General features: G+C 39.3%; 1 protein-coding gene and 1 long non-coding RNA gene across 2 annotated transcripts in view; both read left to right on the plus strand.

The window, feature by feature from the left end:
- TMC1 (transmembrane channel like 1) overlaps positions 1–10,296 on the plus strand; it is a 194,850-nt gene extending 184,554 nt beyond the window's left edge. Inside the window, exons 17-19 of the mRNA XM_045469691.1 lie at positions 891–1,130; positions 6,366–6,491; positions 10,167–10,296. Coding sequence (XP_045325647.1) covers positions 891–1,130; positions 6,366–6,491; positions 10,167–10,296 — 496 coding nt within the window. The remainder of the gene's footprint in view (positions 1–890; positions 1,131–6,365; positions 6,492–10,166) is intronic.
- A 49-nt stretch (positions 10,297–10,345) lies between these two features.
- Positions 10,346–16,229, plus strand: LOC123593185. The gene is made up of 2 exons (XR_006710173.1): positions 10,346–10,399; positions 14,626–16,229. It is a non-coding gene; the product is annotated as an uncharacterized LOC123593185 (long non-coding RNA).
- The last annotated feature ends 302 nt before the right edge of the window (positions 16,230–16,531 follow it).

Consider the following 16,531-nt stretch of genomic DNA (forward strand, 5'->3'; position numbering starts at 1 on the left):
GATGATGCTAATGGATTTTCTCATCAAAGAAAAGTGAAATTTATTTTGTTGAAAATAACCAAGCCATCAAGTAAAAGTGACCTCACCTAACTACTTCCTTTTTAAAAGTGGCATTTAAAAATAGTTTTTAAAAGCCAGATATACAAAGTGGTGGGTTTCCAGGACAAACAGAAGTGTAAGGAAGTAAACAGATTAAATTAAATTAAATTAAATTAAATTAAATTAAATTAAATGGATGTGTTGCATTTTCATCTCAAACACATAAAGCTTCCTATAGATTATCAACAAAACACAGTCTATTACTGGGCATACATACATCAGCTCTAAAGCACCATAGTAGCTACATAGCTAATAGGGAAAACATCAGCAAAAGAAAAATTCATTTTATTTTTTCTCTTCCATTAAGCAAAAATTAATTAGCCCACAAGAAAAGTAATTAATCCAGATGTGTAGTTTATTTGAATAGAATGAGTGGTTTTAAGGGTAACAGTAGAAAGAGGTTAGATTTTTAGATTTATTAATTGATGATTTGAGTGGTAGGGGAAATCAAGTTTATTTTAGAAGTAGAAGAGAAAAGTAAATATACGTAACATATTCTCTGGTGTAGTTTAAATTGATTAATGCTAACAGATATAGTTAACGGACAGCATAATTGCCGTGAGAGAATCACGTATGCAATCCCTGTGGTAAAGGGAAAGATGGTAAAATGTGCATCAAAGACGGAAATTGACTAGGCAAGTTTATTTATGAAAAGTGTTTGTGTGCTTGAAAGCGGCGCTACATTTTCTCCCTTTGGCAAATAAACATGACGGGAGATAAGCAAGGTGCCGTGTGACTTTGTTACGGAGAGACGACTTGAAGTGAGCAGAGCCATGTTTTTTTCTTTCCAGGATGGGCTCCTTCTTCGCCCCCAGCCTCCCAGGCATCAATATCCTTCGACTCCACACTTCCATGTACTTCCAGTGCTGGGCCGTGATGTGCTGCAACGTTCCCGAGGCCAGGGTCTTCAAAGCTTCCAGATCGAATAATTTCTACCTGGGCATGCTATTGCTCATTCTCTTCCTGTCCACCATGCCTGTCCTGTACATGATCGTATCCCTCCCGCCATCTTTTGATTGTGGCCCCTTCAGGTTCTTGCCTTTGAAATTCCATCTGGGTGTCGTTTTCTTCCAGGCGTGGAGATAGGAATGGTCACTCCTATAAGCTTTGGTTTTGTTTTGTTTTTTTTCTCCAAACAATGGCATTTTGGCCTGTAGAAATGAGATTCTTTGAGCGTCCAGGCTCATTAGGTAACATGGAGATTCTTAGGCAAGTTGCATTGGTTTCTTACTTGAGAGTCATAAAAGGGAAAAGGATTTGAGTGCGCCAGGCTCTACCCGGGTAAATATGGATGATAAATCTGAGCTCAAAGGAGATGGCAAAGAGCGTGTTCAGATTACGATAGTGGGGATGTGTCAGTTTTCTTGGTGCCGGGCCAGCGTGTCCAAAAGTCAGAAGGAATTTTGACGTGCTACGTCACGTCAAATAGATAATAATTAATTAATTAAAAATAGATTATTCCACAAGCTACCTAGGAAATGGGATCACCATTCGATAACTGTGACTATAAAGTGGGTCACACAATTCACAATCCAAAATGCTACCTGGTGGCAAAACAATTGAGGGTGACACTTGCTCCTATATATTCTCCCCGAACAAGGACAGATCGCTCAAGTCAGTAATAAAGAGTCAAGAGGTCTCTCTGATCCAAGCTGAAACGTCCTTTTCGCCAGTTCTCTATGACAGAGGTCTGACGGTGACACTTATCAAGAAAGCCAGTCGCCGGGATCAGGGGAATTGAGATTTCATTCCCTGAATAGGGCCCTAAAAATGAATCTACCACAAGTTCCTCTCTGCAACCGCAAGAATCTCTGCCTGTTGAGTCACTGCTCAGCATGCATTTGAGTTATTTCTCCTTTTCAAGTGAAAGAAATGTGAATGTGAAAAGCCACGTGAATGACGAGCGTGAGGCAATAATGGCCACATGTAATATCCCCGTCGTGCTGTCAGACGCAAGTTATTAAATTAAAGTCAAAAGTTTCGTTGCCCACAGACCTAAGTATAAAAGAGGCATTTCACTCTAATAATAGGCTGAGTTATTATTATTGCTTTCCTGGGGGGAAAACATAACAAAACAAAAGAAAGAAAATGTTAAGCCAGCTGATAGGGCAAAAACCACTGGAGTTCTGTCATACTCAGGAAGCTGATGCTGACAAATCCTAACCCCCAACCCCCCCCCCCCCCTGGGCTGAAATAAATAATGCAGATAGTGACATCTGGAGACTAAATATGAAATTGCAGTCTTGAAGAAGAGCTTGGTCTTCATAAATCCCTAATGAATCTCTGGGTACAAAGTTCAACAGATAAGCCATTCAAAGACTTTACTTAATTGCAAATTACCCACACAACTAAATATCTGGGATGGGTTTTAGATGTGCTTTTGACTTTCTAACTGGAAGTCGATGCTTCTCAGAAAAATGTATCAACGGGAGGGAAACCCCACAATGTCCACATGGAGCTGGGTGGTGGTTACACAGGGGGCGTTCCTGTGAAAAATATCATTGAGCTAGACAGGCACAATGGCCACACAATTTTAGCTTTTTGAGCCTAATTCCTCTGCCTCTCTTTATATCACATAGAGTTGCTATGATTTTAATTAAAAAAAAAAAAAAAAAAGAGCCTGTATCTAAGGCATAGTAGCTGATTTTAACCAAGTGTTCCCTGATTGGCAGACTTAGGCAAAATTACCGCACATATATCACTATTTTGAGATCAAGAAAATTTAAATATTTTCAGTAGCATGTCAGGAAAGGGGTGTCTCTATCTTATTTAACTAGTCTATTTCTCCTGTCAGTTTACTCATTTTGGAGCAAAAGAATGTATACTTCATTTATTTGTTTGGATTTAGAAGTTTGAAAGGGTTGCTCTGCCCTAAAAATGAGGTGAGAAAGCGTGAATTAGGATCTTCATGGCTTGGCATTCTCAAGGATCCTGAGTTTGGGATGGTTTTGTCAGCCTGCCTCCGGAAGAGTGTCTGACTCTACTCGGCACCTGGGTGGGCAGCGAACTTGCATTTGCGGTAGGTTAATGGATGGCCACACCCACCCAATAGCACAGTGATGGTTAATCACTCCCAGGGACAGGTATTTTTGCAGGTAAAGTGGCTACAATACCTTAGAAGACCCATTCTGTGGGGCGCGTGGATGGCTCAGTCCGTTGAGCGTCCTACTCCTGATTGGTCATCTGCATCTGGTTTAAGATTCTCTCTTTCTCCACCTCTCCCTGCTCTTGCCCTCTCTCTCTCTCTCTCTCTCTCTCTCTCTCATAAAACTTAAAAAAAAAAAAAGGAATTCTGTAAGGAATTTGATGAGGTATTCTTGCTTGACCTGATTTAGGAGGGTGAATTTGTCAGAAAATTATTCCAATAGGCTATTAAGTGGATTCACCTTAAACAGTTCAACAATTTTAAAACCATTTATTTTGTACCCAGATGAAGAAAATTCTAATTTCTCCCACCACATTTGCTGACACGATGCTTCTCCCCCAACCTCTCGCTAATAATTCTGAACAATTTATAATTCTCTGGGTTCTCACATACCTCCCTGCTAGCATTATGGTAATTATATTTTTATCTATTTTCATCTCACTGCAAAGGCCTTATTATGTGTTTCTCCCAGAAAACCTGGAAATTATAAAAATGTTTCTCCTTGAAAATAAACACTTTTTAAAGGCTCCGAAGACCTGAAATAACAACCCTCCACATTTCAACATTTTGGAATTTTGTATTCTGGTTTTCTTTTTATGCAGTTTTTTAAAATAACTGAGATCAAACAATAAGTGCAGATTTATATTATATTGTGACACTTTTATATTTATTTTTTTTTTTGTTTTAAATTGCGACACTGCCGTTGTGTTATTTATTTGCCATTATACCTTATGTGTTTATTTTTTTAATAGTGTGGCTGACTTTCAGAAGTTGGGGATAGAATATTTTCATGTCTGGGGGCACCTGGGTGGCTCAGTCAGTTAAGTGTCCAAATTCAGCTCATGTCATGATCTCATGGTTCGTGAGTTTGAGCCCCACTCTGCACTAACAGTGCAGAGCTTGCTTGGGGTTTTCTCTCTCTCTTTCTCTCTCTCTCTGTCTCTCTCTCTCTCTGTCCCCTCCCCCACTCACTTTCTATCTCTCTCAAAATAAATGAACTTTTAAAAAATATTTTTAGGGGCGCCTGGGTGGCGCAGTCGGTTAAGCGTCCGACTTCAGCCAGGTCACGATCTCGTGGTCCGTGAGTTCGAGCCCCGCGTCGGGCTCTGGGCTGATGGCTCAGAGCCTGGAGCCTGTTTCTGATTCTGTGTCTCCCTCTCTCTCTGACCCTCCCCCGTTCATGCTCTGTCTCTCTCTGTCCCAAAAATAAATAAATGTTGAAAAAAAAATTTTTTTTTTTAAATATTTTTAAAAAAAAAGGTATTTTTATGTCTGTGAGTCTAAGCACAGTAGAGTGTTGGCCAGTAACTTGAAGTAATGAATGAATAATGGCTATTTTTTGGACACTAAGCATTAGAGGAGATGTAGGAGTAAATTGGACACTGATTCTGGTCCTGGGAAGCTTTCAGTCCACTGGGAAGACAGGTCTGCTTATAGACCATTCTAAGCCAGGGTGGGTGGGGCCACACCCATAGAAGCTTAAGTTCATTATCATTTCATTTGACTGTAGAGTCACAGCAGACCAGAAAAAACATGGCACGCTTTGGCTAACTGTCAGATAAAAGGATTACCAGGGATTAGTAGAAGCTTCTTTAGCTTGTACATAAGAGATCTGGATTCCTAGTAAGAACACCAGACCTGGAAAGAGGAGAATCCCCAGAGATGCCAAAGACTTTGACTTTGGGACACACTGAATGCAGAGAAGACCTTTATGGGAGGGGAACATTTGGTAAAATTCCAGTTCCCCTATTCTAACCACGTCCATCAGCTTCAGACCAAGAAGCTGGGGAGCGGAATGTCTTGCCTTCTCTCATCTTTGCTTACCTTCTTGCTCTCGCTGTATCCCCTATGGCTGGGAAGAAAGCATGGCCAGGTAGAATGGATGGCGACAAAGAAACCCTAGAGAAATAAATCAATATAATCTTGAATTATCTCTAAACTCCATTCCCCCTTAATATATCACAGGTCTTGCCGGGTGCAGATCTGTAATTTGTGAAGCAAAACTTAACACCTCGGCAGTCCAGCAACCCCTTGACCACATATCTGGAATTACTCTCAGTGTTTTGAAAGACTTTATTATAGTGAGGCCAGAGGCAAAAAAAAAAAAAAAAAAGAATCTCATCTGGAACTTGTGAGTCATGTTTGTTTAGTAGTTGAGAGTGTATGAAGATCAATAAATGATAGTGAAACAAAAATATTAACTGTTATACCAGCCTTTATTCTGATGATATGAAGAACTTGGTGGTAAATAACCTAATCTCTGCTCTGAAAATTATAGCTTTTCATGGTAGAATCAATATGCGTATACAGAAAAAATAACTTGACATGATGGGTATTACTTAATAATTCTGACTATTGCATATTAAGATAAGACAGACATCCTGCCCTCATTTCTAGTTTATAGGGGCTGATTCTTACCTCAATGGGTTGAGAACAAATCCATTAAGGACTTTGGCCCTTGAGGCTTCTTTCCTTCTCTTCGCGTGGTCTGTTCTTAGCCGTAGGACTGAGCTGGCGGTCATTAGGGCCTGTCCACAAGAAAGACAGTGAGAGAAAGGACTCACCCTTCAGTGTGATTACCTGTTAATAACTCTGATGAAAGAGCTCTGTGGAAAATGAGATAGCAGCTCTTGCATGGGGAGAGATACTGGGTTATTTGTGGACTTGATTCTGTTAAGCTATTCTGTATGTTTATTTCCAAGGCTAATTCAACTATTGAGTGCCCTCTTTATGCAGCCCAAAGGGAATGTTCTCCAACAAGGACAGCTGGCTAAGGGGTAGACTTGCGAGTTATTTATAAAATATATTTCAATCAAAATCTTAGGGATACAGCTTAAGAAAAAAACAAAACAAAACCAGACTTCTCCTAATGCTGTGGTTAATTTCCTAACTGCTCGACTGCGTGTTTACGTTGGGATACCAGTTCTCATGTCTTACCCATATGTTGATAATAACAGGTCGAAGTGCCAGGAGTTGTAGCTAAACATTAGGTTCCCAATCTGAAAGACTACTTAGGTGGTGTTTGAGAAAGTCGTCTAGTTTTCTTGCTGTAACCATGGCTTTTACATATGTTATAAATGAACTTCTCTCCTCCACCCTCTCCCCCCTTTTTGTTTTTCAGTGGCAAAAATAGGATGTTCGAAGTCATTGGAGAAACACTGGAGCATGATTTCCCAAGCTGGATGGCAAAGATCTTGAGACAGCTCTCTAACCCTGGACTGGTTATCGCTGTCGTTTTGGTTATGGCGTATGTGCTTCCCCTCTCATAGGAAGAGACTCTGTAATGTCTTTCCTGGCTCCTTTTAATTTCCAGCTTTCTTAGCTTTCTCATGCTCTCTAAGGGTTGTGCTGTAACCTCAGCAAATTCAGTGTTGATTACATGGTGGTGAGAGTCTGAAATTAATGAGCCATATTCTGATCCTATTGAATGTAATTCCCAGCCATCTGCATCTGTCTTTGCCTGCCTAGGATTATAAGATTTGTTCCCAAGTAACCAAAATAATTATCAGTAAACAGCTAAAGCAAGGGAAACATAAATGCTAAATGCTAAATCTAATCAGCACATTGAGCTCCCCCGATCTCCTGGCCCCCAGCTCTTGTCCCATAAAGCAGATGGCTGTGAACACACAGAAATGATGAGTCTCTAAGTTAATATTCCCTTTGGGGACCCTATAGGCTGCATTTTAGGGCTAAAGGTTTAAGGGGTCTTAAAAACCATCATGTCCTTGTTCCTCAAAGGCTATCAGTAAGTGTGGGTCCATGATAATAAAATCAGAGGCCCAGAAGGGTCTTGGAAAGGTCGCTTAGTCTGTCCCTTCAAAAGTCAGAGGTGATATCCAAAGGAGAATTTGGGAGGGGGGTTTTGTTCCCTTGTAACTTTCATTGGCTTCTGACTCTTGACCAGCACAGAGATAAACTTACATTCTAAGGAAAAAAATATATTTGCTATTGAAGAGCTAGGAAAAGCACCCTGGTCCTTCCTTTCAACCCCTGAGGCCCTCCTAAATAGAAAGTCTGGTACTGTCACTGCTCGCAGTCAAGGAGGGCAAGTATGAAACCACCCTCAGAAACACTTTAGAAATAAAGCTGATGCACAGGATTTGTTTCTTAAAAGGTAAAACTAAGAAAGCTCAGGGAGAGAAATCCCAATGATTTGAAATAAATGAGGTGGGTTCTGGGCCAAGTTGTTACCATCTACTTTGTGATGATCATGGTCATGAGTCATGTCAGAGAAGACAGGTTTCATCTTCAATTTTATTAAGGTACCAATTTAGAGGGACAAGATGATTTTCCCCTGGTAGGACTATAGCAAAATGGTAATAGTAAGACTCTGACAGTAAATCCAACCTTTACCTCCCGCTTTATACTATGACACCTTTTTTGAAGGAGAGCCCATGGGAATAATTAAACAGTAAAACAGATTACTTTTGTATATTAGAGAACCTTGATCATTTGGTGGCATTCAGAATCTGATGGTGAATCTCTGGTGCAGCTATGTTAGAAAATGATCTGGTTGGGGGCACCTGGGTGGCTCAGTCGGTTAAGCATCCGACTTCGGCTCAGGTCATGATCTCGCATTCGTGGGCTCAAGCCCCATATCAAGCTCTGTGCTAACTGCTCAAGAGCTTGGAACCTGCTTCGGATTTTGTGTCTCCCTCTTTCTCTGACCCTCCTCTGCTCGCACTCTCTCTCTCTCTGTCTCTTTCTCTCAAAAATAAATAAACATTAAAAAAAAAAAAAGAAAAAAAAAAAAAAAGAAAAAAAAAAAAAAAGAAAGAAAATGACCTGCTGGAAGCCACCTGTTTCACCAGATGGCCCTTGAAGTGATTTTTATTTTCCAAGTTTTCGCAATACAGTGGCTTGTGGGACGATGTTAAGTTATTAAGTGGTTTTTAAAAGTCAAAGCCCCTTAGTGGTATAAATGAGATCTTGTATTAAAAAAAAAAAAACTGATCAAAGTTCATGTCAGATTTTATGAGTATAGTCTTACCTTAGTAAGAGACAGATTTATTTCTAAACTGAGGAGCAACATTGTTCTGATGCCAGTGGTTGGAGGTTGACTAAGTTGTCCCAAGAGTGTGGAAGAGGAACGAGTATGGCCTCTGTTCCAGGCACTACCCATATATTAATCATTGTGTTTCCACGATAATCTTAAAAGGTTGGCCTCATTAATCATATTATTGCTATCACATGGAAGATATGCCCCAAATCAAGTGGCTGATAAGTCAATGCAAGCTCTTGTCTTATTTCCCATCTATTATTTCCCCTAATCATTTGAAGCACCAAACAGTGAGTTTGGAATGAGTGGGAATAGACAGAAAGGCTAGAAGCCACTTGTCAGGGATGGTCTACACTCAGGGTCAGCACATTTTTTCTAAAAGGGCAAAATAGTAGAGATGTTAGGTTGTATGGGTCAAAAGGAAACATTGAGGATATTCTGTAAGCACTTACCTAACCATTTAAAAATGTAAAAGCCGTCTTAGTTCATGGGCCATGCAAAACAGGCTGGGCGTCCGTTTTACCCTGGAGATTATGGTTTGCCAACCCCTCTTACAGACTGTGCAGAAGAAAGTTGGCAGGATACAAGGTCAAATAGATGTCCTGCAAGGTTGATTGTAGTTCCGAGGTTCTGATTTAAAACCCAATTTCAGTTTATTGCTGATTTGATTTTTCAAATCCTGAGATGTCATCTTCTAGTTTATGGGGCTCACACAATTGGCCTGGCTCTTTATTACCTTTAATTAGAGAATGTTACATGTTACGAACATTTTGAATTTCCCCAGTGGCTCCTACTAAATCAGCTTGGGTGATTTTGGGATAACTGAGTAGAATTCAGGTTCTCTGCAGCCAGGTTCATTCCTTTTGGAGACCAGAAAATGATTTATGAAGAGTATTTATTTAAGGTGCATCACAAGACAGAAAAAGTGGCAAATAAAGAGAGAATTCCAGAACTGCAAATGACTTGTGAGGTCTTTTGCGTTCACCCTCCAAATCCAGGCACTTTTCTAAAAAAATCTTTATCACACACACACACACACACACACACACACACATTTATTGAGCACCTACTTCATATCAAATAGTATATGCCAAATGCTTTCGTGTATGTAATTTCATTCAAATTCCCATCACTCATATAAAAGATAAACAAACCCAGCTAAACAATATCAATAATTGTGTTGCTAGCACCAGATGGCTCATAAAGGGTATAATCTGGCATGGTTGGGGAGTAGAGGAAATGTGTTTAGTATCCAGTTATTTGCAACACAGAGCAATGCCAGTTACCTTTTTTTTAATGCATTTTGTTTGTTTATTTTGCTTTAAGTGAAGATGAACATATTTATTTTTACACAAATGTTTGGCTGGAATTTGCTCTTTCTAGAAATGTAAATGTCAGTTAAAAGCCAAGGATATTCCTTTATAAAACATTTTCGTTTCAAAGAAGGGAGAAATGCAAACAATGCATCCTATGGAAAAAAATATCTATGTTAATTGACTATGACTTATGAGGATTATATTCTTTGTTGTGAAAGCCAAAGGAGGGAATTTAAGGCAGAAAGTCAATTTCTTTTCTATTCCACACATTCCCTAAGCTTCCGTAGATTTTCCATTCTCTTGGATGCCCTTGGCATCAATTTGAAATGTTACTTTTAATTATAGTTTAAACTGGTGTTAATACATTTCCAAGAAGATACAATTAGGCAGCGAGGTATGGTAGACAGATTGATGCTGTGGAAGAGAATCCTTGAGTCCCACCTTCCCAGGTCCAGGTCTACTAACCATGTTCCGAGTGCATTTTTTTTTTTTTTTTACTTCTGTGTACTTCAGTCTTTTATCTACATTCTATGATTTAGTGAATGTAAATTTCAAAAGAATCTCGAACTGAAAACTACCATATATTTTATTATTTTTTAAAATGTAGTTTGACCATCTATTATCTCAATGCTACTGCCAAGGGCCAGAAGGCAGCAAATCTGGATCTAAAGAAGAAGATGAAACAGGTAGGATACAATTTATTTTATAAAAATATCATATTTATTAATGTCAAGTAGTAGGAAACACCGGGAAATCTCACGCCCTTCTCTCCTTTTTGTATTGTGTAGCAAGCTTTGGAGAACAAAATGCGCAACAAGAAAATGGCAGCTGCCCGAGCAGGTTGGAGAAATGTTTGTGATTGCAAAATCTCCCCGCTATGGATAAAGTGTTCCTCCTTTTTTTTCTTTCCAAGTGGGCATTTGATGTAGTATACCATTACTGCCCTGAGTGAGTCATTCCACAATTTTTACTGTTCACCTTTTGAGACCCTCCCAGCTTTTCCAGTGGAGGAAAGGCAAGAGAAAGAAAACTTGAAAAATGGAAACTTAGCAATAGTAATAGACAGGTGACTTTGCACATTGACAGAAGAAAAAGACAACATCCACATAGTCATGTACAAATAGCAGACACAAATGCAGAAGTTCTGCCCCCTGGGGCCGTTTTTATACATAGATGGATACACCAGGAAGATATCACTTAGGCTCTTCTGAGCTCACCAGTGTTGATTTCCTGGAGCCTTTTCTAATTCATTAATCTCTCTTTTTTATAACCTTCTTAAGTTTTAAACCATTAAAATAAGGCATACCCTTATTTGCCAAAATTCCCGATACGTTCTGCATTCCACATGGGAAAGTAATGTCTAAGAACCTCAGGGAACATTTTTTCAAAGTTTTCCCTCATTCTTAACTTTAAAACTCTTTATATTACTAGGGCTTTCCCCCCTTGTAAGTACTATAAGTCAGTCCGAATTGGTTTAAGTAGATAAAAACTTCATTAGTCCACACAAATGAATAGGAGAGTGATGTGGATGGCCTGAGACCACGTTTTATCCCAAGTTTAGAAGTGAGCAGGGCTGAGCCCCATTTCTTTATGGTTCTTTCAACACTGCTCTCCCTCCGTGTCAGCTGACCTTTATGGCAACAGGAGAGGATGTAGCAATTTCCAGTGCTATGTCCTTAAATTACATGTGTCTTAGATGGTTTTTCCACCGTAAAGCTGCTTGTTTTTTTTCATTGCATTAGCATTTTTTTTCAGCTGTGACAAATTGTAAAACCTTTAAAGTGTACGATGCGACGATTTGACATGCACATACATTATGAAAGAGCTCCCACCACTGAGTTCATCAACACATCCATGACCTCACATATTTACCTTTGTGTGTGTGTATGTGTGTGTGTGTGAGCACTTAAGTTCTACTGTCTCAGCAAATTGCAATGTATACAATGCAGTATCATCAACTATAGTTCACCATGTGATGCATTACATCCTCAGACTTCTTCATCTTACAACTGAAAATTTGTACTCTATTACCAAACTCTATTTCCCCCACCCCGAAGCTCCTGGGTTACCATCCTGCTCTCTGTTTTCATGAGTTTGCCTTTTTTTTTTTTTATTCCACATGTAAGTGACACCATGTGCTGTTTGCCTTCCTCTGTCTAGTTTATTTCACTTAGCGTAATGCCTTTCAGGTTTATCCACATTGTTGTAAATGGCAAGATTTCCTTCTTTCATAGGTTGAAAAATATTATATAATTCTATACCTCTATCAATCTATCTATGTGTATCTATATCACGTTTTCTTTATCCATTCCTCCATAGATAGACTCATGTGGTTTCCATCCTTCCATGCTGCAATGAACATGGGAATACAAATTAATGATTTCATTTCTTTTGGATATATCCAGAAGTGGGATTGCTGGATCATATGATAGTTCTATTTTTAATCTCTTGAGGAACTTTCATACTGTTTTCCATACTGGCTGTACCAGTTTACATTCCCACCAGCAGTGCACAAGGGTTCTCTTCTCTCCGCATCCTCACCAGCATTGGCTGTCCTTTGCCTTTTTGATAGTAGATATCCTAATGGTGTGGGGAGTTATCTCATTGTGGTTTGGTTTTGCATTTTCCTGGGAGTGACGTTGAGCATCTTTTCATGTACTATACAGATATTGGTCATTAATAAGTCTTCTTTGAATAAATGTCTATTCAGATCCTTTGCCCATCTTAAATTAGGTTATTTGGTTTTGATGTTGTTCAATGGTATGACTTCCTTGTCTATATGGATTTTAACCCCTTCTCAAATATGTGGTTTGCGGATACGTTCTCCCATTCCATAGGTTGCCTGTTCATTTTATTGATGATTTCCTTTGCTGTGCAGAAGCTTTTTAGTTTAATGTTTATTTTTGCATTTGCTGCCTTTGTTTTTGGTGTCAAGTACATAAATCATTGCCAAGACCAAGGACAAGGAGGCTTTTTCCTAGGTTTCCTTCTAGGAGTTTTATGGTTTAGGGTCTTACATTCAAGTCTTTAATCATCATGCATTAACTTTTGTGTATGTTGTAAGATAGGGGTTCAGTTTCATTCTTTTGCATGTGGATGTCCAGTTTTCCCAGCACCATTTATTGAAAAGAATATTCATTCTTCATTGTATATCCTTGGTACTTGGTCAAAAACTAACTGACCACATATGCATGTGTTTATTTCTTGTTACTCTGTTCTGTTCTAGTGATCTTGTTGTCTATTTTAGTGCCAATGCCATACTGTTTGATTACTACAACTTTGTAATATAGTTTGAAATCAGGAAGCATGATGTCCCAGCCTTGTTCTTTCTCAAGATTGCTTTGGCCACTAGGAATCTTTTTGTGGTTCCATCGAATATAAGAATTGTTTTGTTTTGCTTTGTTTTTTTCTATTTCTTTGAAAATGTCTTTGGAACTTTGAGAAGGACTGCACTGAGCCTGTAGATTGCTTTGGGTTGTAGGGACATTCTCACAAAATCAATTCTAATCCATTAACATGAAATTTCTCTCCATTTATTTGTGTCTTCTTTAATCATTATATAATGACCTTCTTTGTCTCTTGTTACTACTACGTTGGCTTAAAATGTATTTTGTCTGAAATAAGTATAGCTGTGCCTCCTTCTGGTTTCCACTTGCACAGAATATCTCTTTCCATTCTCTCGCTATCAGTTTACGTGTGTCCTTAAAGCTGACGTGAGACCTTCGTGGGCATCTTTTAGTTTGAAGCACGTATGTCACACATATCTGTGCTGTTCTTGTGTTTGCTATAGATTGTGACTATAACTTAACGTCATCAAGTTCGTGTTTAGAATGGTGAATGAAGGGGCACCTGGGTGGCTCAGTTGGTTAAGTGTCCGACTTCGGCTCAGGTCATGATCTCATGGTTTGTGAGTTTGAGCCCCCTGTTGGGCTTGCTGCTGTGAGCGCAGGGCCTGCTTTGGATCCTCTGTCCCCCACCTTCTTTGCTCCCCACCCCTGACTCTCACATGCTCTATCTCTTTCTCTCAAAAATAAATAAAGAAACATTTTTTTAAAAGTATCTTACAAAAAAAGAATGGTGAGCCAAAAGTTCTGACTTTTAAGATCTGAATTCTAGGTAAGGCTTGCTTTTATCTTCATTGTTTTAAAGATATAATAGTATAGCATGCTATTTATTTGATATTTTCCCATAACTTTTACTTAAAAACATATACAACCTTTGCAAAAGCAGAGGCTATCTTATTCATAGTTGTTTCCTCAGAACTTAATACAGAACTTTATTATATAACAGTCATTCAGGAAAGGCCTACCACAGGGCGCCTGGGTGGCGCAGTCGGTTAAGCGTCCGACTTCAGCCAGGTCACGATCTCGCGGTCTGTGAGTTCGAGCCCCGCGTCGGGCTCTGGGCTGATGGCTCAGAGCCTGGAGCCTGTTTCCGATTCTGTGTCTCCCTCTCTCTCTGCCCCTCCCCCGTTCATGCTCTGTCTCTCTCTGTCCCAAAAATAAAAATAAACGTTGAAAGAAAAAAAAATTAAAAAAAAAAAAAAAAAAAGAAAGGCCTACCAAATTTCTACTGGCCAATAAGGAACTCTTTTATTTGAAAATTTTAAAAAGAATACACTTTTATATTAATTATAAAAACAGTACTAAATATAAAAAGAGCAGAACTTTCACTCCCTTGTAGAGTAAGAAATATAGAAATATTTTGTAGGTAAAAATGCTAAATGTTATGGCAACCTGGAGCACATTTGGAAGATACAGATTTCAGACCACCTCATTCGGAACGTTAAGCACACGGAAAGCTAATTTTTTAGAAAATGTTTATTTATTTTTGAGAAAGAGGGCATGCGCAGGAAAGGGGCAGAGAGAGAGAGGGACAGAGGATCTGAAGCGGACTCCGTACTGACCGCAGAGAGCCCTATGTGGGGCTTGAACTCACGAAACCCGAGACCATGAGCTGAGCCAAAGTTGAACTTATGCCCAACCGACTAAGCAACCCAGGTGCCCCTGAAAGTTAAATTTTGATTTGTTGCTCCTTCATCTTTTCTCTCTCTCTCTTTTGAACAGCTGCAGCAGCTGGTGGCCAGTAGCGTTCCCAGTTACGCTGGGGGCCCAGAAGGACTCTTCACCTTGCTGTTCAAAACCAGCCACTTCTGAAAAGGGCAAGAACACAAGCATTGTGAAGTTGCCGTTCCCCTCTTCTAACCCTGATGTATTGTCAAGGTCATGCTGGTCAATCAAGGCGTCACCAGTCTTAGTTCAGCAAGAAGGATCTCCACCTTGTTCCAGACTCAGGGATTTGTTCCCCCACCACCAACTTTTCCCCTGACTTATTTCCCTGGCTTTTCTTCTAACTAATGGAATTTAAACGTGGATGTGATTCAACAATATAGGTTACTGGTTTACCTGTTGGGTTAATTAAAAAAAACTTTGGGTATATGGACTTTCATCTTATACCCTTCTTCTGCCTTAGTTTTCTTTGCCTGGGAACATAAATACTTCACCTCTTTTTACCCTCAAAGTTAAGAAATATCTTTATCAAGTAGTCACTGTAATTATTCATTAACTCTCGTTTTGAAACCAACATCTTGTTTTTCCATTTTTTTTCCATCTCCCCATCTAGAGCCCCCACGACTATACACCCAAGGTTTTTTATTAGCTGCTGGATTCAGTAGGAAAAGGAATGGGCTTTTTAAAAGAAAAATCCTAAGGGAAGTAGGGGCCTGATTAGCATTGGACTGAAAGTCTCTCATCTTAGACAACCCACTTCTTTATGAGTTAAAAAAAAAAAAAAAAGGCATTCTACATGATTGCAACTCCATCACAGCTTAATCATGACCTCCAAGGATCACATTCCCTGAGTTTAGATTCTAATATTCCATAATTTGTCTTTGCTTTCTTGTTAAGGTTAGGAAAACACACACTTTCACAGGGGGCTTTAGTTTATAGATGTGTTTAAGCATTATCATCTGTTTAAACTTTGAATAGCAGCAATCAATGCCCTCAGCCAGCCTTGTTGTGTGACTTCAGTTACATATGAGAACCCACAATGTCCTTTTCCAGAGCTGAGCCAATTTGCCTGCCATTCTCTGCAGTTGACTTGCTGGTTTTTATTACCCTGTCCGTGAGTTCTTCCTTCTTTTCACTCTTCTTCTGGCCATAAAAGGATGCCCTGTTTCTCTGCCAGTCCGTGTGCCCATCACTGCCATGACACAAATTCAAGATTTCCTTCCTCTGGTCCACTTTTCCCGATTAGCCTCCATTCCCAAACTTAAGAGGTTTCCTTGGACCCTACTGGCTTTATTTCAGAGTCTATTATTTATATAGGTTTTCCTGTGCTTTTTTAACAGTACTTTACTGTCTCCTGTATGCATGCATCGTCTTTCCTATCCAGATTGTAAGCTCCCTATGAGCAGGGATCATATCTTTTAACTCTTTTGTATGCCTAGGATAGTGCTGTGCACAGGTAGGCACTGAGCATATGCTTATTAATTAAATTGAATCAATTTAACTTGCAGCAGTCACACTGTGAAACAAAAACTTGTGTTACCTGCATGAAAAGTGTTATTATGATGGAAGAAATGGAATTATCTGTTGCGATGCAGGGTTTCTTGCCTCATTCGATTATAATGCAGATGAGTAAATAAAGTTAGTGCTTATTTCTAGTTGGATCATTTTGTACTGTGTAGTAATAAGATTAGAGAATTGGTGTACATGTGTTGCCAAATTTACAATGTGGATGATACTCCCTTGTTCTTGATCTACTTCATAAGAGAAGTGATGAAAGCTGACAAACTGTCACCCAAAGACTTCATCTCCGAAAGGCAAGGTAGGCAATGCACTTTTTTTTTTTACTCGAGTTGCCATCTGTCCCCATACAAAGTTATTACAATATTATTGACTATATTCCCTATGCTGTGCATTGTATCTCCATCACTTACATATTTTATAACGGAAAGTTTGTACCTCTTCA

This window comes from Leopardus geoffroyi, chromosome D4 (genome assembly GCF_018350155.1).
Source record: "Leopardus geoffroyi isolate Oge1 chromosome D4, O.geoffroyi_Oge1_pat1.0, whole genome shotgun sequence".
In the NCBI taxonomy this organism is placed as follows: Eukaryota; Metazoa; Chordata; class Mammalia; order Carnivora; family Felidae; genus Leopardus; species Leopardus geoffroyi.